This window comes from Sceloporus occidentalis, unplaced genomic scaffold (assembly GCF_023333645.1).
Source record: "Sceloporus occidentalis isolate IW3139 unplaced genomic scaffold, rSceOcc1.0.p SCAF_4, whole genome shotgun sequence".
NCBI lineage: Eukaryota > Metazoa > Chordata > Lepidosauria > Squamata > Phrynosomatidae > Sceloporus > Sceloporus occidentalis.
Window position 1 is genome coordinate 185,793,274 of NW_028316984.1, and position 25,415 is coordinate 185,818,688.

Below are 25,415 nucleotides of genomic sequence, written 5' to 3' on the forward strand. Positions count from 1 at the left end.
TAAGACTTACAGAAATAAATACAAACATTTTGAAACTTTTTGAGACCATTCAAAGGCTTCTTCCAAATGTATTCTGGGATTATTATTTTTTCCAGCTGACTCAACTTTTCTTACGCTTTCCATTTTGCAAATGGCAAAATGTATAGATCTATGCTATTTCAACATGCCAAGGTTGCTGATGAGGCAGGTTAATTTCGTTTACTCTTTTCTTTCTGCTTTGCTCTTTACACATGCTCAGTAAGTGATTCTGGAGGCTGCTGTTTACCTTGCCCGTTGTACATAAGCGCACTACGGTAGGATCACCTAGAGTAGAATCCCATTCTTTCCCAGTTCAAACTTCATTACACTGTTTACTCCAGACATGCTGCTGCAATGCAACACTGAAAAGCCTGTCTTTCTCCAGCACTCCTTCGCCATCCTCCCAATGCCAATGCTGCAAAAATCTTCCAGTTAGACAGAAGATAAGATAAGCAGGGTCTGGGCTGACTTTCATAAGACTTTGTAAAAAGGAGCTTCTTTGTCAGAGGCTTGTTAACTGAGGCATGCCTGTACATTAGCCTAATCGGTATGTATATATCTGAGAAGGTAACAGGGCAAGAATTGCCACTGTCTTGACTAAAAGTAACAGTACTTCAAAAGGCCATGTGGCTGTAGGGAGTCTGTCACCACTTGGATATTCTCAGGTCCTCCTTTTCTCTCTCAAGAAACTTCAACATGATCAGTCTGTGAAAAGTAAGAATGGTTGTGTCTGGCACAGCAGCTGCCAAGCGAATCAAGTACAAGCAGAATTCACCAAAGAGAACATTACCTTGGGTCCTTCCAGATGATGTACTCCTGGAAATACCAGTCAAAAAATACTGTACATCTTTCCCTTCTTAACAGGCTGTCATATCAATAAAATAAAGTGCAGTGTAAAAACACAGAAAGGTTAGAAATGGAAAATAATGTCTAGATCCCAATATAAAATTTCCCCCTTTCCCCTAACAACAATTTAAAAACAAAGGCATCATTTGGAAGCACCTTCAAAATCTTTGGTGGTATTGCAGGGAGCTCTAGGACAGTTGGGCTCTAGCCAAAACTGGATGCATTTTCTATGGGACTCTGTGCAAATTGTGAAAAATGGACTTGGTACCATTGGCTTGACACTGCAGATAATGCAGATTTATCAACGTGGAAGCAAGGTTGCCTTTGGATAATTATTTATTGTTAGAATAGTGTGTGCCTTTGTAGATGCAGGCAGGAAGAGTGGGTGTGTGTTTTCATGCCCTAAGTCAGAATGTAGGAAAGAAAATTGTGACTACATTTTGATTCTTCAGAAATTCCATAACCCAACAAATGCAGAATAAACTGAGATATAGGTTATGAAGTGGAGTTTGTTTATTGTTATCTCTGAAAAGTATTATGGACTTTCAGATAATGTGATGTGATTTATCTCTGTGCCCTAGAAACATGAAGATGCAGATTGCCCTTGTGTTATGGTTACATGTCCTCATAAATGCAGTGTTTCAGCACTCCTGAGAAAAGAGGTAAGTGATCATGTTTTAAAGATATTAATAATAAAGAATAACCTGTACTTATATTACTCAGCTTTGAATGTTCTTCCTTGCCAGAAGGACCCCTAATATATTTGAAAAATAAGTAAAAGCATTTTTTACTGCTGAGATCAGTTCCAAATATGTTTATAGAGTGTGGGAACTGTATTGCAGATTTATAAAGCAAACAAACAAAAAATCCTGTAATGTTGCTTCCATTTTCTCCTTCCATCAGTCTTAATGAAAGCTAAAATTAAAATGCTTACTTACTGCAGTATCAGAGAAGAAGCCTTATGAACCTTGCAACCCTTGCAACATCTAGGTAGTAATTTAGAAAATTTAGACTGTTTAGGGAGTGCAGTGTATAGTGCACTTAATTTATGGTTTGAGATGCTTTAAAACATCAAAAAGACATACACGAACAACAGAGTTGATAATCTTTGGTATTCTATTTGAACTTTGACATTGATCCTGGACTTTTTTAAAAAATAGATTTTAAGATGTTTTGTGTTTGATGTAGTATGCACAGTGAGAACTAGAGTGGTTAGAAAGCCAGTCTGATGGTAGTGATTTGAATGCTGGACTAGCCACATTACTGCACTACACTCCTATAGTGTTGCTATTCCACTTTTACTGCTCTGACTGCTTCCTGCTACATTCTGGGGTTTGTAGTTTAGAGAGGCCTAAGAGTTCTCTGGCTAAGATGTCTAAATGCCCCTCCCTCAACTGCAAATCCCAGAATGCATCAGGAGGCAGCCAGAGCAGTTAAAGAGGAATAGCAGCGCCATAAGAGTGTATTGTGGTAATCTATTAGGACTCTAAGAAACCATGGTTCAAATCCCTGCTCAGCCATGGAAACCACTGGGTGGCCTTGGGCAAGTCACACTTTCTAGCCCTAAAACCAGTGGCAATTCTCTGAATAGTGGCACCTTCTCTTAATAGTGGCACCATAAGTTGGAGTTGACTTAAAGGCACAAGAACAACAAAATAAGCACAACATATCCCATGCAATATTCAGTTGATCTGTGGAACTGTTGCCACTATGGAAAAAACTAAGATATGTCTATTTTATCATTACATTAAAAGAGGAGAGCCACCATAATAATGGTAAAGATGACAGTCATGCAGATTTTAGGATACACACTCTTATGGCCATATACATGTTTTTGTCTAGCTGTATTGGCAGGGAAGTATTGGAGAGTTTGAAGGCTAGCTTAGCCTTCCCCTAACTGCAACTCATAGTCAATTATGTTTCTCTTCGCCACCCTCACAATACCCTGGGAAATAAGCTTGAGTGGATGAAAAAATACCTCTGAGGGAAATGGGAGGGAGGGTTAAATATCCCATTATCCTGCTCACCACTTCTCTTTTGCAGTTCCCACCATTTGTGACCACATCATACAGATACCAGTCTAGATGATGCAGTTGGTCCTCCGTATCAATGAATTCATTATTCATGGATTCAACCATCCATGGCTTGAAAATATTTGGTGTCCATGGGGACTCCTGGAACCAAACCCCAGTGGATACCAAGGGCCCACTCTAAAGTGTTCCACCTTTAATAAAATGAGCAAGAATAAAGTTTATTGGGACTAATTGTGTGGGGGGGATCAGATTTTTGGTATATGAAGAGGCATGTACTTAGCTGCCTTGTAACTCTGGTTTGCTTCCTTTGGTATTCCATTGTTGTGCTTGTTGCTTGGAAGTTGGGCAGGAGACCATAAAAGATGATAACTAGATGTCTTTCAAATATTGTGTGAGACAAAAGCTCAAGAATCCTCATGATTTATACTGGAGAAAGTAATGATCTCAAACTGGGAAGCAAGCCTGCAGCAATTCAGAATGAAGGGGGCTAGATGAGGAGGAGAATACTGTCTAATGTCCAGGGAGAGTGTACTTAGAACAGGAAGGTTTTGGTACTTTCAAGAGTGTCAGAGGAATAGCATCGTATGTTTATGACTGTTAGAGCCAGCTATTCAACTGACAAGTGATGTGATCAGGGTTGGCTCATTTAAACCAAATTACTTAAAAAACACTTCTGGGATTTGTTTTGTTTTTAAAATTGATGATTCACATATATTTTTAAAATCTGGCTGTTATTACTATTTTCCAACCCTCTTACTGGAACAACAATTACTGAACTTAAACATTTTAATTTTAATGGTTTATTGGCAATTGTTCATTATTAGACCAGTATCCAGTGTCAGTTGCTTCTTTTTAATCACTTTATTTTGTATTGCAAATACAATTTATTTTGTATTTGAGAAACAAATCCTCCAATTAACGTAAGTTCAACCAAAACAACTCTGAGAGTACTTTTTATGTTTTATTATGTGTAGTCTACATAGATTCATATTTAATAGGAATAATAGTTAGTAAAAATGGGTGTTTTATTGAAAGATGTAGATCAAATCAAAGCCTAATAACTTTGGATAGTTAATGTCAGAAAGTATTAATGCTAGTCATGAAAGTCTTCAACTTCACATTAAAACATAGTTGATCATGCTTTCTAATACATAAAATAATGTGTCACAGTATTAATATAATACACAGGATTAAATATTTTTTCATTAAAACACTAATGGAAAAAAAAAAAACCAAAACAAAACAAAAACCAGTTTAAACCCCCCCCCCCCCAATGTGTTTTTGGTGTTTCTTTTAAAACCTGTTTGGTTCCCCCCAAACCCTGGAAGTGATACAGTGTACACAGTTATAGTACTATGTAACAGCCGTGTTTGTGGTCTGTGGAATTCTGGGACTTGCAGTTTAGGCTTCTCAGCCAGCAACTACAAAGTCCAGGATTCCATAGGATACAGCCATAGCTGTTAAAGTGGAGTCATAGCACTATAATTGTGTAGTGTGAAAGGACCCCATAATCCAGTCCTGACAGAGGTGTCTGTAGAGATCACATAGCTCTCATAGAACCAGCAATTGGGAGGATGGGCTGAGGACTGAGACAAGCTGAAAGTCCTTGGGCTCAGAAATAAGCAACATTCAGTTATGCACTTAATGATCCCAGACCTTTTTGTGGAAAGATGAGAGCCATAATTTCCTCTCTGTACCACTTGCTATTTTTCCTCTTCCAGTCTGTCTATTATTTGCTACAGTCTAACCCAAAGCTAGCTGAATTCTCAGAGTGTCAAGTGTGAAAGAACTTTCTGTTGCTGAAGTAACACTTCTTTCTCTGTGTGCTGCTTTAATAAATATGAGACTTGTTCCTTTTAAAATTACAAATATATGTGCTTGTTTCATGCAATATCTGTTCTAAGTGTCTGTTCTGTTCTATATTTTTATCTCTGGAATTTTGCATGACATGTTTGCCAAACAAATCTGTCCTGGGTTATAAAATTTCAGGGTGTTTTCTTTTGGGGGGAATGTACAATTAATACAGTGAAACCGTTATCAAAAGTGTTTGGTTCAGTGGGCCATGACAACCAGTGTCCCTTTTGAAAAATCGGTCTTGTATCTGAAATCAAAGCTTCATTCCTGAAATCATTTTTGAAATAGGTTGAACTGATGATATGAGGTTTCACTGTAAATGTGTCACTTTGTATATTTTATGGGAATGTTCATGTGCTCACATGTGTATGTGTGTGCCCTTAAATAAAACTGGAAGTAATATTAACACCTGGTTTTAAAATAAAAGAAAAAAAACCCCCACTATTTTTGAACCTTCTTGTGCATACATTTACCATTTAAAAAAAAAACTCACATTTTTTTCCTGTTACAGTTGAATGCACATTTGTCAGAATGTATTAATGCCCCAAGTACCTGTAGTTTTAAGCGTTATGGCTGCACTTTTCAGGTCAGTATATAATAATTTATATACTTGATGAAACTCTGCAATGCGAAAACTGAATATTATTGATAGCTGTCTTAGGCTGAACTTGAACTCTCTTCTTATCTATTAAGAAAATGCATCCAATTGCTTAAATAATTTGAAATTATGCATTGATTTTAATTTAATTTTATTTTTTTGTGGCCGGAGAAATTTAAATGTGTAAGGAGCCCATTCCCAAGAATGTGCTCAAGAATTGGAAACATGCTTTTGATGTTTTAGGATTTTGTAATCTCTCTCTTAAAGCAACAAATTTACGAAATGTGGAATAACAAAAAATATTTTTGACTCCTCAAGAAAGTAGACAGTGATTACTCTATGGAGAAACTTTCCAGTCTCTAATGCTTGTGTACAGTCAGCCACTAAAAACTGTTGTTTCTTCTGCTACTATGCATTTCTCTGGGGTGTGTGCACACATTTACTTGTTAGCGCAGGGTTTTCAACCTAGAACCCTAGGTTTCTGTGAGAGGTTTCTAGGGGTTCTGTGAGAGATTATGACTGAAGGAAAAAATATAAACATTTAAAAAAGCTGTAGGTATAATAATTTTTAATGCAGGGGTTCCCTGAGACCTGAAATCTATTTCAAGGTTTCATCCAAGAGTAAAAAGGTTGAGAAAGGCTGTTTTTGTAGATTGTGCTCATGATGGTTCAGGTTATTAGCTTAGGGTAGGATCTGTAATATTCTTGATGCATATTTGTGAATGGATTCCTTGTCCAAACACTGTGTAATAGTAAATAACACTGTTCAGCAGTCAAAACTCTAATGGGAGAAACCCATTTCACCAGTAGTGACCATTGTAGGAAGCATACTATCTTGGGTTGGAAACAAGTCATCTGCCTCAGCAACACACATCCTTCAACCTTCCACTGTCAAGGGTCAGGGTCTGAGTAAAGAAAAGACATTTGTGAGCTTTAGCTAGCTAAGAGAAACCCATATGGAAGCTGAGGCCAAGCAAGGAAAATCCAGCTGTGGGACTGCATGTACCAAGTTAGCAAAGCAGGGCAGTAGTTTGGATGGGGCAGTCTAGTAAGGAAAGTGCCCTTTTAGGGAGATTTGGGAGAAATAAGGTTTCATCAGTGCCTCCAATTCTAGCACTTCTTAATTTTAGCTGAACATGAATCAACAGTGTGATGCCCTTCCTTCTAATACTCAGAGAGTCCACTTTGAGAGTGCAGACTGCAACTCCAGGAATTTCTGTTAATATAATCGCCCCCAAAGGAGGCCAATTGGTGACAAGGCTGAAACGTGTTGGGCTTTTTAAGAAATAGAAGTTTTTGGACCTTCACACAACACATGGGACTTTGTCTCCTTTTATTCTTCTATAGCATCATTAGGAGTGTAGTGCTTAGATCAAGTGCCAATTTTCCCTGCCTTGGTCAGACCTGTGTGTACAGTTCTGGGCATGACAATTCAAGAGGAATATTGTAAACTGGAGTGAGTGCAGAGGAGGGTGACAAAAATGACAAAATGTCTGAGAACCATGCCTCATGAGGAGCAGTTTAGGGAGTTGGATATGTTTAGCCTGGAGAAGAGAAGGTTAAGAAGTGATATAATACCCATATTTAAATATTTGAAAGGGTCATATGAAAGAAGGAGCAAGCTTCTTTTCTGCTGCTCCAAAGACTAGGAAACAGCAATGGATACAAACTACATTTAGTTTTAGATTGCACCTAAATGGTAGGAAGAACTTCCTGACAGTAAGAGCTGTTTGAAGTGGAATATGCTTCCTTGGAGAGTGGTAGTGTCTCCTTCTTTGGAGGTTTCTAAGCAGAGGCTGGGGGGTGATCTATTGGCAGTGCTTTCATTAGATATTCCTGCATGGCAGGGGGTTGGACTGGATGGCCCTTGTGGTCTCTTCCAGCTCTATGATTCTTTTATTCTTTTGTAACAGCAAGCAGGAAACTGATGCATCACTGAGCCTCCTGCTTTTCTGCATCTGTCTCCCGTGTCTCATCTCTGAGTGACTTACCCAGCCATAGAACTTCATCACACCTCCCATATTTCATTATGCCTTTTTGACAGGCTGCCACCACCTGTGGAAACTTCCCTGCCCTACAAGCCCAGGTCCTCACCAGAGCCTGACATCACTACTCCTTGCAGCCCTACCACTCACACTGCAGTGGCCAAACCGCATATCCTGGCCAAGTCACATACACTTGTCCTAAGGTTCTGTGTGAAGGAATGAGAGATGACTGGAAGATAGCAGTGGGGATATCAAGTCGTTCAGTTGGCTGGTCAGATCTCATTAACGGATTTGACTGCTTCAGTGTCACTGGGTTCTGATAAGCAGATAGACATGTTTGAAGTACTTTTTTCCCCTTTGGAAGGAATAGACCTACCCACACCCTGTAAAACACACTGTTAAGCTATCAAACAATGATTCCTCCCCCCTCCCCCCCCCCCCCGAGCTTCAGATAACTAGTAAAATCCAGCAAGAGTTTTATATTATCAAGATATGTGCATAGGTTGTAAAAATGCATTTCTTGTTCTAACAAGTGTGCTAAAATGGTATTCTTAGGATTCCAGGGTTATGACTGGACATTTATTTTTTGTTACTTATTTAGATTTCAAAAAGCTTTTAAAATCAAAGATGAGTTCACAAAATTCTTATGTGTGTCCATCTCTATCCCCATCCCACTTACAAACCATAAGACTTGAAGAAGTAGCAATCTATCCAAAGGTGCAATATTTGGTGTGTCCTATATTTATAGTATAGGTGTGCCGTAAGATCAATGAGGAACAAAGAAGTATAAATGCTTTTCCCCCAAGGGATTCTTTGCATCTGATGGCACTTTGGGAATGTAGTACATGAACAAACACAAATCAAAGGGCACTTGGCCATTTGCATGCACACACAAGAGCACTAGATAGTAGAAATAGGCTGTCTTGTTAGCACCGCTTGCTGTTATCTTATCACCATTATTTTTATGCTGTGTATTTGTATTTATGTCTATATGTTTATATATAATTTAAATATATTATGCAGAGTATGTATATTGAAGATAATAAAAATTATGATTTGCAACTTAGTTTGCAAATCCTTTTGTTGTTGCTGTCTTTTTAGTGTCACATGCTATAAAACAGTGGTTCTCAAATAGTAGAGTGGGACCTCCTGGAGAAGGTGTGAGACTTGGAGGCCCTGATTCCTCTTCCTCCTCTTCTCAAACTTTTTCTGTCCTGGAACAGAAGAGAAAGGCAAGGAGGGCAATTGGACCCTCTGCCTGATGGAGGAAGAGAGCTATTTCCTTATAAAATGTTAAAATATGAATATGCATGAATGTCACTCACTCACTAAACAAACAACATTTGTTTATTCATCTACTACGTCAAGCAAGGGGGGGCTGACGTCCGCATGTAGATGTAAAAGGGGTCACAAGGATAAAATGTTTGAGAACCACTGCTATAAAGAGTAGTATAATTAAAATGAACTGCAAGTAGAGTCTTCATCTGGCATACTCTTCATATTATTTGTTTTGTGTTAACTATGTGTAGTAGTTATACTGAAACAAGGTTTACTGTTTACAAAAAAAGTATTAGTCTTCTGCAAACTCTCTACAGTAGGAAATCTTGCTCCCTGTTGAAACAGTGCTGCAATTTCTAAACTAAATGCTTAAAAAACATAATATAAAAACATCAGCCATGTGTATCCTAAACACTTCAGCTACATCTGCACTGCAGATATAATGCAGAAATAACAGCATTTTAATGTCATGACTCAATGCTATGGAATTATGGGATTTGTAGTTTTGTGAGATATTTAGCCACTTCTGTCAGAGTGTAGTGTGACCTTAGCACTGATCCCTGACAGTTAAAGCGGCATCAAACGACATTATTTCTGCAGTGCAGATGCAGCCTTCATTGAAAGTAGGGATATATAAACCATCAAATTCTGCTTGATGGCGCAGGGCCAAAGCCTCAATTTGAATGCAGACTGTCTTCATGTCATGAGGCCCGTTCTGCATTGAATCCTCCCTTTAAACCAAATTAAAAAGACTTACCTTTTGCTCTGGAGGAAAGTCAGGAAAAGTCAGAGCTCTCTAGCAGCCTTCATTGATGCAAGTTGCCCCCTCTGAAATAACAATGAAGTGTCCAGCTATGTGATCAGCTCATGCCAGCAGAGGTGGTGCTAGGTGCCATGTGTATAGACAGTCATCTGGCATCACTCCAAAGTGAGGAGGTAAAGGGAGGAATGAATGGCAGCTCCAGAACCAGAATACTCCAGGAGCAGCCTGAAACATTCTGGCCATTGTAGACCTGCCCCTAGTCATCTTAATTGGATCACTCGTGGGAGAAAGGGAGAAAAACCTGGCATAAAGATGGAAGAGAGCTGATTGTCAGTAACTGTGTCCTTCAGGGGATGAACATATGGTGGCCTGCCTTCTTCATTTTAGCCTCATGGCTCCAGAATTCTGAAACTGCAAGAAGAGATATATAGTGAATATTATCAGCAGTCTAGAGGAGAGACAAGGCTAACAATGGGGTATGTGATCCCCTGCTAACTATCTAAACAATTATTCATAGAATAGGCAGGGAGTTGCCATTGTGTTCATCCTAAATTTTCTGCATCCAAGTATTGAAATACATAGGGATTAGTTTCAGGACAAAGGCTGAGTGGATATATATATATACAGTATGTTATTTTTAAAGAAACTTTGTCTTGTTGCCTTTTTAAAGAAAGGCACTAGGAATTATTTTGCCAACCCTTATTGGAAGTCTGAGGCTAAATTCAATTATTAGGCCCAACAAGAGTGGGCCAATAGAGGGGGCCTGGTAGATCAACTCTTATGTAAATCCTGTTGTTTTAACGGGTCTGCTTTAATTGGGACAAAGAGTTGGATTTGGCTCCTGATTTTGTAGTGTGTGTTTGGTGTTTCTAATAGCATTATTATGACTACTATTAGTGTTAAAATATGTTTTTTATAATAACATATCTTAAAATGCATTGATCAGATGTATAAAACTACTTTATAGAGAGTGGTTTGCTGCTTTACTGTGGTGATTTGATTAAGAAATGAAGTTGGCTAAAATATATTCTTTGTCACAGGGAACAAACCAGCAGGTTAAAGCACATGAAGCCACCTCAGCAGTGCAGCATGTAGACTTGTTGAAAGAGTGGAGTAATTGTCTAGAAAATAAGGTAAACAGCCTAACTCACCTTATTCTTTTATTACAGCCATACTTTCTAAAACAAATGAGCTACAATTATGAGAGGTTGGAATAGCTATTGAAATATTTCTTGTTTTCCAAAAGCAATGAAATAATTTTTTAAAATCATGAAACAGGATTGAGTTTTTTAAATAATAAGAATTCAAGGGTTTTTTCATTATTTGATGGTATGTTCGTCTTGCACACCTACCTGGTTTATAATAGATTCCTCTGTTGGGTGCATCATGGCATGCTCTTTTTCATATGCAACCTGAAAAAGCCTCATTCACCTGGTGAACTTATTTTGCATTAATGTAAGGATTGAGTTGTATAATGTAACACTACTGCTCACAACCTTCACCTCCATCAATCCTCTTATATTTTGTTCTACCACAGTCCCCCCCCCCCCCAACACACTAATGTCAGATACAGAGATAAACCTTTCCTTCTCTCATAGTGACATCCTATTGCACTGAGACTTCATCCCCTCCTTTATGCTGCCCAGTTGACTGATGTTGGGAACATCAGAAGTGTATTACTCTTAGTCACATATCACTGCTTTCATAGTACAGAGAGTGTATTTTTGTGATGGTAGTGGTAGGAGAATTGACTCTTACACATTAAAACAAATTGACAGTTTAACAAGCACCTAGGAAACAATATTTCTGTATCAACAACAGTGTTGATTTAAAGTGTGAGAGATTTTGCTGACTACACCATGAGATGCCGTGGTACACCTTGGTTACTAGGTACATTTTAAGTAAATTAAGAACCCTGCTGTTTTTTAAATATGTGTTCCCATTTATCTTTTGTAAGTTGGAACACGGGATCATGAGGAATTGGGAAGTTAATTGTGCATGATAAGTTTAAGATGATAAAATTAATTGTGGTTATCTCTGTTTAATGTCTACTTAAGCTCATGAAAAGATTAGTGTAAAAGAGGTTTTGAGCTCTTTCTGCCTTGCAGATTTTAACAGTCATTCCTTTTCCCAGCAGTCTCTAGTTCTGTGAGCTGTACAGTCTAGATCTGTGAGCATAACTGAAGCTCTTGAAGGGTTCTCATCATACTCATCAAGCTATGATTCTTAAGTTTCTGTGAGGGACTCCATAGTTAAAGTGGTCGTCCATAGTTTTGTGTTGCAGAGTTATTGCCATGACAGGAAATCTACAAACATTTTCCTTCAAAATAGATCCAGAGCTGTCAGCAAATAGTGCCTAAAATCTTCAGATACAATTAAAACTATAGTCTGTTCAGAAATACCAGTTTAATAGTGACATTTTTTATGTGTGGAAATGATTTTCAAATGATAATTAGAACAGATGCATTTTCCAAATAGCAACAATGACCATTCAGAATGCCAAAACTTCTTCTTGTCTCTAATAAAATCTGTTAAGTGATGAAAGAGATTTCTTTTTGACTGATGCAATAGCATTTTATGAAACCTGAAATGACAGCTTTGGTCTGGTTTGTTCTGAAATAGTAATGGAGTTTAGCACACTACTGCACCAGACAGCCCATCCAATAAAATCGTTGAAATATGACAAGTAAGTACCATAAGTATGTTACTGTGGGAGAGGAACCAGTATTCTGAGTTTTGCTCATGAGTAATTTCTGGAAGTAGTAGGGCAAGGATTCCTACTACTGTCAAATATGAAAAAAACACCACCTAGTTTGTGTCATAGCTTCCTCGTCAACTACACACGGGTCTGACTCAAGCTTTTTTTCTTGTTCTTTGTGATGCATGCAAGCCTGTTCTTAGATAAGTGTGGTGGCATTAAAGGTGGTTCAGAACCCTTTCTCTGAGTCTTCAGGGCATGTTTGGGTCTCTTGCAGAGCCAAGTACCTGTAGACTGAAAGCTCCTGTAGATTGAACTATTTCTTACACTCTGGAGAAATATCTAATATGCCTGTATAGAAATGTTTACCCAGTGTGAAATAAATAAATACAAGCTTGTTCCAAGTTTCCTGCCTTTTGGGTGTTTGAAACCCTAATCTTCTGTATCTTAAAGAACTAGCTTTCTGCAAGTGCTGTTTCAGTCAGAGGACAGGGAGAAAGAAGTCCACAGATTCGTAAATACTATTTTGGTATGCATGTGGCTTCAACACATAATAAAAGTCCAACCAGTGTCAAAGAGTTCAAGCTTCTCATCTTAGCATAGAAAACTGGATTCGTTATGTTGTGTAAATACTAACACATGTGTATTTTTTAAAGCTATTGTTATTGATAGACAGCATTGTGGTCAGGTTTTTTGGATTGGTGTTTCCTGTTTTTTAAATGGATCCTAAATGGCAGTCCTTGGTATTCTGTGATATTATTTCAGGTGTAAGAGCAGCCTCTCTAGCTGTTTTCCTTACATTTTTAAGATGAATTATGACTGTATTGTACATGTTTTTCCAGGATAAGAGGGCAGTGTTCCATGTATGAAATGTTTAAGGAAGAAAAGCATTGATGAATGAGTGGGATACATGTGGTTTTAGCACATGGTTCAGTACGTAGTTTGTTATGAGGACTAAGAATTTTAAGAGAACAAAAGCAAATATTGATTTCTTTTACAGAATATAATTAATGCATTTCCCCTGTTCTTTCATGTTCTTGTTCAAGTGTGTTGCTTTCATTCACAGAAATCATTATAGTCTCTTTCTGGCTTTCTTCCTCTGTTTGCATAATCATTCAAATGCCATACTCATAATAGATTCAGCTGTGACCACAGAAACAGTCTCCCTTTGCAAAGCAGTTTTTTTCCCCTAAACAACACTCTTAATAGGACTTTTTGCTGACCAGTTTAATACAGAGGTCTACGCTGACCATCATGGTTCACAGTTGAAAAATGCAGTTCCCTGTCCGCTAATAAATGACAAAATTTAAATAATTGTACATATGTATGTACAAATAAATGTACATACACTCAGATGCCCAGATTTCACCAGTGGCCAGGAGTGCATTTGCACAGTTAAAACTAGTGTGCTAGCTGCACCCTTTCCTTGAGACATCAGATCTGGCTACAGTGACACATGCCTTGATTACATCGCGTTTGTACTATTGCAATGCACTCTATGTGTGGCTACCTTTGGAAACTATTTGGAAATTTCAGCGGGTTCAAAACATCACAGCCAGAATGCTGACCAGAGCCAGTTATAGGGAGCATATAACTCCTGTATTGAAACAGCTTCACTGGCTACTGATTCATTTCCAAGCATGATTCAAAGTGCTTGTCATGACCTATAAAGCCCTACACGGTTTAGGTCCAGACTATTTGAGAAGCTTTATCTCCCCATACGAACCAGCTAGAGTCCTAAAATCCCAAAGAGAAGGTTTTCTCTCAGTCCCGCCACCATCACAATCTTGCTTGGTGAGGACACAAGAGAATGTCTTCTCGGTGGCTGCTCCCACCTTCCGTGGGAGCTAGGCTGGCCTCCTCCCTGCTGGCCTTTCACCAACAAGCAAAAACATTTTTATTCAAGCAAACTTTTTAAGATCGTGCAAGCCTGGTTTTATTTAGGGGTGGGTGGGTTGGTTTAGATTATGTTTATAACTTTTGTATGTTTTAAATTGTAATCTTCTAGTGTTTTATTTGTTTTTAAACAAGTTGTTTTAATATGTTTTATATTGTGAGCCGCCTTGAGTCCCTTTTTGGGAGAAAGATGGGATAGAAATAGAATAAAAATATAAATAAATAAATATTTATAAGTAAGAATTATTTTTTAAAATACTCGTTATTGATAGTTTAAAAACACACAATACATAGATAGTCATATTTACATAGATATTTATAAGTAAGAGATTTAAGTACTATTCTGTGTCTTCTCTACCACATATTGACTTCACTCATCCAGGATTTAAGGAATTAGGGAAGCAGTTAAAAATTTTCACTTTCAAGAAGGGTTGGAAAGTACTCTTGTTTATAGACAAAATTGGAAGCCAAGCTCATATTGCAAATCTTTTCCCACCCCTCCTCTCCCTTAAAAAGCTTCTTCAGAGGTAGATCTCCTGCCAGACATTATAGGCAGTGCCTTTAGGGGCTGCAATGGGAATACAGTACAGTGCTACCTCGGGTTACGAATTTAATTCGTTCCGCGGCGCCGTTCGTAACCCGATACATTTCGCAACCCGAAAAAGCCGCTGGATAGCCGCTAGCCGCGCTTTGAATTTCGCGCCGAAACGCGCCGAAAAGATTTCGTAACCCGAAAAATCATTCGTAACCCGGAACAGTTTTTTTAAATCTAACTTTTTCGTACCCCGGAAATTTCGTAACGCGGTGAATTCATATCCCGGGGTACCACTGTAACTCCAAATCAGGAATGTTGCATGAGAAACACATTATCTCTTTGGTCTTTTCTGCAAGATTATTCTAGTTTCAGGCAATTCCTTCCTTCTGCAGCCACATTAAGATACAGCCCACAGCTTGCAGTTGGTATAATTTCTGTTTGTCTACTCTTACATGACAACCTTAGGTAGGTGAACTTTTCAGGGGTGATGAAAGAGGGAAAAAACAGATTAATTGCACAACATTGGATTTAGAAACAGTGGGGGAAATAGTGCTTTATGTGATCTCTTTCTTGGCTTGAGAGGGATTACAGATACTTTTCCATAAGCCTATGGAATATAATAATTGTACATTTTTTTCTAGGTGGCCATGCTTCAGAATGAAAGTTTAGAAAAGAACAAGAGTATACAAACTCTTCATAATCAAATTTGTAGCTTTGAAATCGAAATCGAAAGACAGAAGGAAATGCTAAGGAGCAATGAATCTAAAATACATCATTTACAGGTAAGATCTTAACTCTCCCTACTGAAACAAAATACTGCAAAGCCTTTTCTCTTCTTTGCCCTTCACTGATATTTAAAGCTGCAGTCCTTAACACAGTTTACCTGAGGAGATCCAGTTGAACTCAGGATTTTTCAGAGAAGTAGCCGTGTTAATATCTTGTAGTGTAAAAGGGAAGAAGGGAGGAGAAGAAAATAGAAATGCTGCAGCACCTTTAAGTCTAACTGGTTTTTTATTTTAGCATGAGCTTTCTTGGATATAAACCCACTTCTTTAATGCAGTGCCAAGTGATATTAAGGTACTAATGTCAGTTTCCCTGGGTTCCTTGAACAAGGAAATTACTAGAAAGGGAAACAAATGGACTTAATTATATTCACAAATTCCAGTCTGTTGGAAGAGGTATGAACAAAAACAATGGTTTCATTACATATATTAATACAAGAGTCCTTGCTACTGCATGTATAACATAAAGAATCTTCTCAGACTGAGTTTTGAACCCCGAGAAACTGACTTTTGGCAAACAGATTTATTGTTTCATGCAACAATATTAACTGACCACTGTAAACATCTGTAAGACCTGTATCCCCTCACCCAGCCATTTGAAAGGTAGGGCAGGTGGCTTGATTTGCAGCTTTCTGGTCCTATTACATTCTGTCCCATTTACACAATAAATATGCTTTATAACTGAGGCCTTAATACCACCTTCTACTGCATCTGAAGAAATGGGTTTATATGCATGAAAGCTCATGCTGAAATAAAAACCAGCTCATTTTAAAGGTGCTGCCACATTTCTTTATTCCTCCCCGTTCTCCTTCCTTTCACTGGGACTTAATTCAGTATAAAAGTGCAGATCTGTGCTGTGAGAGAATGTTTCTGGCATACATCTCAATGGTAGCAACTTGGTTTGCATTAGGTTAATAGAAGAGACCTTATTTATGGCTTCTGTAAATGTTCTTGGAATCACAGTGCATACATTTGAGCATTTCTTGAAAAAAACAGCACCCTGGAATCCCAGCAATATATAAACAGGAAGGAATTACAAACTAATTTTTGATTTATGAAAGGAAACTAGTTTCTAATTTTCATTTAATAATGTGTCATTTCTATTCTTAGGGATGATCAGACTACACAAGTAACTCAAGTAGCTTCTTGGGAATGCTATTATTTTTAAAGGCACCATTGAAACAGCATCTTCTCTAAGTGACACAAGCCACAATCTCTTGAAATGTTCCAGGGAAATCTGAAGTGCAACTTACAATTTAATGCAACCTGGTCCATACTCTGCAACATAGCAGTGATTGCTGGAATGCACAAGCCCCATTTGTGCAATGCAGCCATTTGAAATGGCAGAGTGTCTGTAACCTGTATTTTCAAGTGGTTTTCACACACTCCCCTTGGGATACATCTTGCCATTCTACAGATACTAAGAGGCACGGGTTTCTGTGGAGATAGATACAATTTATCAAGCCTGATTTAATTATAACTTGTCTATCTACATTGGAGGCACCCATTTATCACTGTTTTTGTCAGGTGAACCTTCCTGCTTGCTAAGATAATCATTGGAGGTCCTTATCATGGTCCATGGTCCAAATAATTCTTGATAGGGCATTCCTATTTGTAGCACATCAGCTGTAGACTGTTCTCAAATATATTTTCAGTACCATTTGAAGACTCCTTTAAAAAAAACTTGGCTTTTAATGTTACTGCTGGGTTTTTGTTGTTGTTGTAGTAGTTGTTGTTTTGCTGTCCTTAGTGCTTTTTTATCGACTCATTATTAGTTTCAATTGGATTCAAACTGGTATAGGGATTGTTTTGGCTTGATTAGGTGCTAATTGCACGAACAATTATGTGTTTTATATATTTTGTTAGCCGCCTTGGGTCCCACTTTGGGAGAAAGGCAAGAAATAAATAAATAAAGCAATGCCTCACTTTATCCAGAGGGAAAGCCTGAAATGCACAAATGAAAGGGGGTAAAAGTGAAAGAGATGTGTCCTTGATTTTGTCCTAGAAGACACAAGTAGCTCTATAGACGAGCAAGGTTTTCGAGACTTTATTTTTCATTATACTGCTTGTCTGTATGTATTCTTAGTACAATAATATATGTTTATTTGCATACTAGAAGCAGATACAAAGTATTGCTACTGACTAGGAAGTAGCTTCTGTGTCCGTTCTTAATATTAAAAAGGTTGGGGGGGAAACATGACAAAAATGTTTTTTAAAAAAAACATGTAATACATATTCATTTTTACATCTATTTTCTCCAGTGTCAAATGGCCCTGACTTTTCTTCTACTGAGGAGAAAATCTCTAAAGGTTATTATTACAGTACTTATTGAGGATTTGTTGTGGCTTGGTATTTGTCTGAAGTTATTCTTGCCATTCCCCCACCCCTGCTAACACAATTATTTAAACTTTTTTGTTCTTAAATCACAGCGTAGAAGCATTAGAGTTTTAATAGGAACAACTGGCACAGACATAATTGGACCCATTTTGCTGAAATGAGTGCCCACCTGCAATTGGTCTTCATTCAATGGGCTTTTCAGAAGGGCAGACATAATTCAGTTAAGGCTTGGCTATGCACATTACTGGTCAAGTGTTAGAACAGACAGTCTTGTACAGTAAATGGGTATCCATTTGAAAATTGTTACTCAATTTTCAAACACTTTAATTATTCTCAGCTACAAATAGGTCAAAATGATTTTTTCTTCAGTCTTTTCCATGACCCAGTGAGCCGAAAGAGTCTGAAATCATGCTTTCATATATATATATATATATATATATATATATATACACACACACACACAGAATTGAGGAGTAAAACACAGTGTGTAATCAAGAGAAAGGAAAGTCCTGGGCTCAGTTCCATTCAAAACCTTGGACATGCCCAGATTTTTTTTTAATAGAAAACTCTGTACCTGGGGCCAAAAGTAGGGCTCAGGAGAGTGGAGTGTCCCCACGATCCCAATCCCTACCTTGGTCCACCGCCATTTACGAGGCACGCTATGATGATATCCGCTGTGTAGCTCACCCAAATGGCGTAATGCACGAGGGATGGCACAGCACCACTCCAGGGCGCTTATGGAGCCTCTGTTCTGGTGCACAAAGGAGCCCAATCTGTACAGCCCTTACGTGACTTTTTAAAGGCAGTAAAGCAGTATTGTTGTGTAAAGGTTAGGAGGTTGAATTTGTTCATAGAACTCATGGGCTTTAATCCTATTTTAATCATCAAATAATATTTAGTGATATCTTCCCCCAGGGCTCTCAACATCCATCTAAGGATATAAAATTTAAATATAGCTGATACCTGTGGACCCAAATTTCATGGCCAGTTACTGGATTTTATCCAGAAAATGGCCCACTCAAAATATTCTTGTATGTGTTAAATTTCATGTTCATAACCTCTACAAATGTTATGACCCTGTGTGGCGATCTGGAGATGGCAAAGTTAAATTGGTTACATTCTCACTGTTTCCTGCATGTATGGGTTACATTAAGGAAAAACATCATTTGACTTATTTTGTATCTTGCTGATTTCAGTTGGTAGAATGGAATAAGGAATTACCTACTCAACAAGATTCATCCAGCTGTAAAATACCCATCAGCTGTGATTTATCCAGTTTAGAAGCCATTTGAATGCAATAGGTTCTGCTGTTTTCGCTTGCCTGCAATTAAAAAGAAAATTTGTAGAGGTTGAAAATTACATCATGACCAAATATTACATCTGAAACTGCAAAACTGGCTTTGTTTAATAACATTAGCTGCTAGCAAGTATTAATTGCATTTAATGTAATCTTACATTCTATGGGTGTAACTGCTTTTAGCTAAAATTCCTGCTTTTCAAAACCATTAGGGCAGTGAATTGTGTCACAATGGACAAATACTTTTGTTTCATCTCAGATTCAATATATGAAAGAAATGTATTTTCAACTGTGGTGCCAGTCTTAATATTTTCCTAAATAAACCTTGCTTTAATTGGTTCCCAAATGGCCTAGGGTCAGACAAGGCTGCATCTTATCACCCTACCAATTCAACTTATATGCAGAACATAGTATAAGAAAAGCAGGCTTGGACACAGAAGGAAGAGGAGTGAAAATAGGAGGAAGGAATATCAACAAAAGATACGCAGATGACACCATAATGATAGCAGAAAACATCACAAACCTGGAACAACTACTAAGGAAGATCAAGGAGGAAAATGCAAAGGCAGGCTTACTGTTAGAAAACAAAACATATTTAGAAAACAAAAATAATGACCACAGTGAATCTACACAAATTTAATTTAGACAATGAAGAAATAGAAAAAATAAAAGAGGGGACCAAATATTGGTAGGAACAGGGACTGCAGCCAGGAAATCAGAAGAAGAGTAAGAATACGGAAGGCAGATATGAAAGAACTAGAAAAAATCCTAAAATGCAAAGATATAAAACTGAGCACAAAAGTTAGAACCATACAAGCCATTGTATTCCCTATTACCATGTATGGATGTGAGAGCTGGACAGTTAAGGAACAAGATAGGTAGAAAATCAATTTATTTGAGATGGGGTGTTAGAGAAGAGTGCTAAGGATCCTGTGGATTGCCAAAAAGACAAACAGATGGGTCCTAGAACAGATCAAGCCAGAAATCTTCCTGAAAGTCAAAATGACAAAACTGAGGCTGTCGTACTTTGGACACATCATGAGAAGGCATGACTCATTGGAAAAAAACAATAATGCCAGGAAAGGTGGAGGGAAGTAGAAAAATGCTACATAGAAGGACTCTATTAAGGAGTTTGACTTTGCAGGGACTGAGCAGAGCAATGGGGGGTAGGGAGTCTTGGAGATGTCTCATCCACACGGTCACTATGGGTCAAGATTGACTCAGGGGTGGTTAACAACAAAAATCTTGCTTTGAATGCACTAGAATATAGTTGAAATCCAGAGTGACAGAGAATTGACACTGTGCTAGTTGGCATGGCATGGAATCAGATCCTGCCCATTTTAAAGCAAGCTGTATCCTGCCACTGTGCCAAACAGTGTTGAAATAGTTACTGCTAAAAGGTGGCAGAATTTCTGCTGATGTTGTTATAAGTTGAGTATCCCTTCTCTGAATATCTGAAATTCAAAATGCCCCCAAACCTAAAACATCTTTTCATGGGGGGATGAGATAATGACACCTTTGTTTTCTGATGGTTTGGTGAACACAAATCTTTTTTCATGCACAAAATTATTTAAAATTCTGTATAAAGTTACATTCAGGTTATGTGTATAAGATGTATATGAAACATAAATGAATTTAGTGTTTAGAGATGGGTCCCATCTCCAAGATACTTCATTATGTATATGCAACTATTCCAATATCCGGAAAAATCTAAAATCTGAAACAGTTCTGGTTCCAAGCATTTTGGCTAAGGGATACTCATCATGTAATATTAGTTTATTTTATTTATTCATAGCCTGCTTTTTCCCAGCCCAGAGACTCAAAGTAGCTTACAAAAGTTTTAAATGATCCTAGCTTACAAAAGTGTTAAAAGATTTAGATAAAAACGCATATCACTAAAACATATAGAAGTTTGAATATAATGAAACAGTAAATAGAATTAAAAGCAATTCAAAAAGCATACTCATTAAAAGATAAATGCAGACAATGCAGAACATTATTATAGCCCATCAGCAGTCAGTTCAGGTAGGCCTGTTGGAACAAGTTCTCCTGTGGCGCCGGAAGGAAATCATGCAGGGTGCCTATCTAGCCTCTCTGGGTAGTGAGTTCTACAGTCTGGAAGCAGCCACTGAGAATGTACTCTCCCATAATCCCACTAGATGCCTCTACAAGGGTGGTAGGATGGAGAGAAGGGGTTTCACTGGCAGACATCAAAACCCAGGCAGGCTCATATAGGCCAATAGCATCCTTCAGATAGCTTGGAGCTATATGTGGCTTTATGGATCCTAGCCAGCACCTGACAGAGTGCTTAGGATGTATTTTGTAACATGATTGCATCTTACAGGGGTGAAATTGGAGGGAGTGAGGAACATGTAATAAGAGTGCTAGCTGTGGCTGTAGTGTTTCATTTTGCTTTTTGATCCCTATTTGCCCTGATTTCTCTGTTACACACATACTGTTTCCACTTGTACTTCCCCCCCCACCAAACAATAGCTGTTACTTTCAGCTGCCCCAGAAGCACATAGGAATGTACTAAAGTTTTGCCCTTTATCTAGTATAAGCATTTAATTTTTTGCTTTGTATTGTGTAAATGTTACATTAACATTCTTCCCTCTGCCATAAATGGACAATAAAGCTATTACGGTACATCATTCTCAAGGCTGTATCTCAAATGGATGAGGATCACTCAGTGTAAAATCGCATATTTGTGTTTGGCGTTGTATTATGACTAAAGTTTATTAGGAAAGTTATATCAATATTCATGTACATCTATTTGAAATGCTTCCAATGATCTTATAACCATCTTACAGTACAGCTAATCTTGCTGTATTTCATGTTTGTTGCTTTTCTTGAGATAATATAATACAATGTAATATAACAATTATTTTCAAAAAGCGGGTGATAGACAGTCAAGCCGAGAAGCTGAAAGAACTGGACAAAGAGATTCGTCCCTTCCGACAGAACTGGGAAGAAGCAGACAGTATGAAGAGTAGTGTTGAATCCCTCCAGAACAGAGTGACTGAATTAGAAAGTGTTGATAAGACTGCTGGACAAGGAGCTAGAAATACAGGTAAAGCTGAAAACAAGGCAGTGAAGTACTGGCAGATTCTGCCCAAAGTAAATGAGACATTTTGAAATGGAGCATCTAGCAGGGATACAAACCTGCATCATCTTGAGCATTATCTGCTTAATATTCCTATTGAGGTTTATTCACATGATTCTTATTTCCAGCACATTCACGACAGGATGGGAATCATATAGCCTTGCAGATGTTGGGCTGCAACTGTGAGCAGCTTTGGTCAGCATAGATAATGGTCAGGAATACTGGGAGTTGCAGTTCAGAAACATTTTGAAGCCCATGTGTTTCCTTTCCTGTTTATGCTGTACTAATGGGAGCCTGCATGGTGTAGTAGTTTGAGTGTTGGACTACAGCCCTAGAGACTAAGGTTCGATTCATTGCTCAACTGTGGAAACCCACTGGGTGCCCTTGGGCGAATCACACACTCTCAGCCCCTGAAAACCCCATGATAAGTTCACCTTGGGATTGCGTAAATCAGAGACAACTTGACAATGGGGCTGTATCTAATGTTGGAATTTAGCTCATACAAAAGCAAGATCCAGTGTAAGGAGCAGTAGAATCATCCTTCCTACTCCTCCCCCCCATGTCCCACTAATCCCCTATGGAGGGCTTGCAATGGCACAGGATGAGGGCTGGAAATTCTTGCACTACCACTGCTACTGATGGCTTCAACCCATGTAACTCCCTTGCCCATCCACAAGACTGTTGGGCAACTGTCAGAGTGGATACAAGTTACATAGCTTTTGTGTTGACTGTGGCCAAACCACACGGGCCAAATGATGCAGATTCTGGCCACATTCAGGGCGTAGTGTTCAGATGGCTTACACACCAAACATGACTGGGCCAAGAAGGAGTGAATAGAACCTTCTCCTTCCAGTGGTCTGGTTTAGGACTGTAGTGGACTATAGTTCCAGATTGAAACCAGTCAAGAGTAGTTGCCAAGGTCCTGGCATGAACAGCACCAGTGCGGCCTCATGCCAGTCTATTCATCTTCTCTGTTTTGGGCCAAAGAGTTCTTCCTTATGTTAATGCATATTATTTTTAGAAGGGGGCATTAGTTCTTCGAAATATATTACAAGTCTCCCTTTCCGCTGCCAGTCTTTTGCTGGGATTAAACAATGCCCCTGCAAAAATACTTATGTTCTAAGGGTGGGGGGACAGAGGGAGGAATCAGATTATAGAAGCAATTTTACTTTCTTTTTTGGCTTAATAGTCTCTTCATTTACAGTTTGTGGTTGCTTTCATGTGTCGTTCAGAAGAATGTTTCATCTGAGAAGCGGAATGAGATCTGATAAAATAAAAAGGTCATTGCCTTATTCAATGAACAAAGGAATAAAACCACAAATTAGCAGTATGACATGGACCTTTCCAAGTGACTCACATAGCTTTGCATTGTTCAAAGGCAAATTAGCATGCAAAATAATTTTCAGCAAAGAGTAACCATCTGTTAAATGCATATTGTATTGCCTTTCATAAGTAGACAACCCGTTCATTGCTGAAAAACAGCAGTGCATAAATTCTGAGCCCAGTGCACAGGTGGGCCTCTCTCTGCTAAAGATAGAGGGTGAGTTTGACAAGTACAATAGGACACTTTTTTGTTTTCCCAATTCAAATGGAGGAAAAGCCACTCTTGCATGCACAAAGGTTTTATTGGCTAAGAGAAATGAATATTGAGGGTATCAAGAATCACAAATAATCCTATAAATGTGTTATTAAATTGAGATTGCACATAATATTTATGGCTTCTAAATGTATAACTTCTTTTCTAACATGTACATGCACTTAGTTTCAGTGCTTGCTCAACACTCTTTTCTTTGCAACTTTTCTGGTGTGAAAGTTTGGATATGAGGGTGGGGAAGAACATGGATCATTGCAGTCTTAGCACCAACAACAAATCCACTGCAAAACATTTCATTTCTTAAGACAATGCTTTTGCATGTGGTTACATTCTTGTCATTTACTTCAGCTCATGTTCAGCATTTAACATAACATTTTGACAGCACCATTTTCACTTTCAGAAGACAATCTGCTTGCATGAGCAATAAAGTATATATTATTGATGTCAGCTTTCTGTTTGCATAGTATGTTGCTCATGTTGAGTTCTCAACTACCTAAAGTGGAAAACAAGAAATTCAAGATAATAGAAAAATGTATCTGTTGTATCTTAAAAGTTGCTTGTTTTTCCCCCACTTCCCTCTTAGGTCTTCTGGAATCACAGTTATCAAGGCACGATCAAATGCTAAGTGTTCATGATATTCGTCTGGCTGATATGGATCTCCGGTTCCAAGTTCTGGAAACAGCTAGTTACAATGGAATATTAATCTGGAAAATCCGAGATTACAAACGTCGGAAGCAAGAGGCTGTCATGGGAAAGACTTTGTCCTTATATAGCCAGCCATTTTATACAGGATACTTTGGCTATAAGATGTGTGCCAGGGTTTATCTCAATGGAGATGGGATGGGTAAAGGGACGCACTTGTCCTTGTTTTTTGTCATAATGAGGGGAGAATATGATGCACTGCTTCCGTGGCCATTCAAGCAGAAAGTGACCCTGATGTTGATGGATCAAGGACCTTCCCGGCGCCATTTAGGAGATGCTTTCAAACCAGACCCTAACAGCAGTAGTTTCAAGAAGCCCACTGGAGAAATGAATATTGCTTCTGGCTGTCCAGTTTTTGTTGCACAAACTGTTCTAGAAAACGGAACATATATTAAAGATGATACTATTTTTATTAAAGTCATAGTGGATACATCGGACCTACCAGACCCCTGACATACAGCATAGAGGGAGATTCCACCGAAGACAACTCCATTTGGGGCTCTTTTTTATATCTTATCTGTCTTCAATAAGAGGTTCCTAAAGCTCAGAGGGACCACCTTGTGTTAACAGAAGGAAGAGTTTGGAGGAATAACTTGCATAGGGTCCAATGGCAAACATAGCAACCCATTAAGAAATCATACCATGGTATATTTTCTAAACTAGTAGGAACACTTCAAATTCTGAAAAGCCACTTAATCTTCATGAAGACAAAGATTACAGTCTGAAAAAGATTTTCATAATTTATTGATAAATTAACCAGTGGGAAGAAGACAAACTAACCTGTGCTGAAGAAATCAGACTTTTCTTCCTTTTTAACTAGGAAACAAAAGTAAAAAAAATCACGTGGGTTAGCTAAAAACTGTCAGCATGTTAAGTTAAAAAAGAAGAAATTTTGAAGTAATGTTGCAGTTAAGGATATATTATTACTTTCAAAATCTAAGTGCAATCTTGTCTAAAATATGGTATATTGTCTATTTTTAAGGCCTCATCTGGTCTCTGTTTTAAAATAATTACTTTATCAGACCTCGACAAAATGTCCAGATCTTGAAAGCGTCTAAATCAGAGTCATATTTTTGTTTAGAGTTCTATTAATTGC

The 25,415-nt window shown here is 38.2% G+C and overlaps 1 protein-coding gene across 2 annotated transcripts in view; it reads left to right on the forward strand.

Annotated features, from left to right (window-relative positions):
• TRAF3 (TNF receptor associated factor 3) overlaps positions 1 to 25,133 on the forward strand; it is a 127,685-nt gene extending 102,552 nt beyond the window's left edge. For both annotated transcript variants that reach the window (XM_089522584.1, XM_089522583.1), the window contains 6 exons: positions 1,446 to 1,526; positions 5,263 to 5,337; positions 10,416 to 10,508; positions 15,146 to 15,286; positions 21,816 to 21,990; positions 24,201 to 25,133. In XM_089522584.1, coding sequence (XP_089378710.1) covers positions 1,446 to 1,526; positions 5,263 to 5,337; positions 10,416 to 10,508; positions 15,146 to 15,286; positions 21,816 to 21,990; positions 24,201 to 24,772 — 1,137 coding nt within the window. In that variant the 3' untranslated portion in view covers positions 24,773 to 25,133. The remainder of the gene's footprint in view (positions 1 to 1,445; positions 1,527 to 5,262; positions 5,338 to 10,415; positions 10,509 to 15,145; positions 15,287 to 21,815; positions 21,991 to 24,200) is intronic.
• The last annotated feature ends 282 nt before the right edge of the window (positions 25,134 to 25,415 follow it).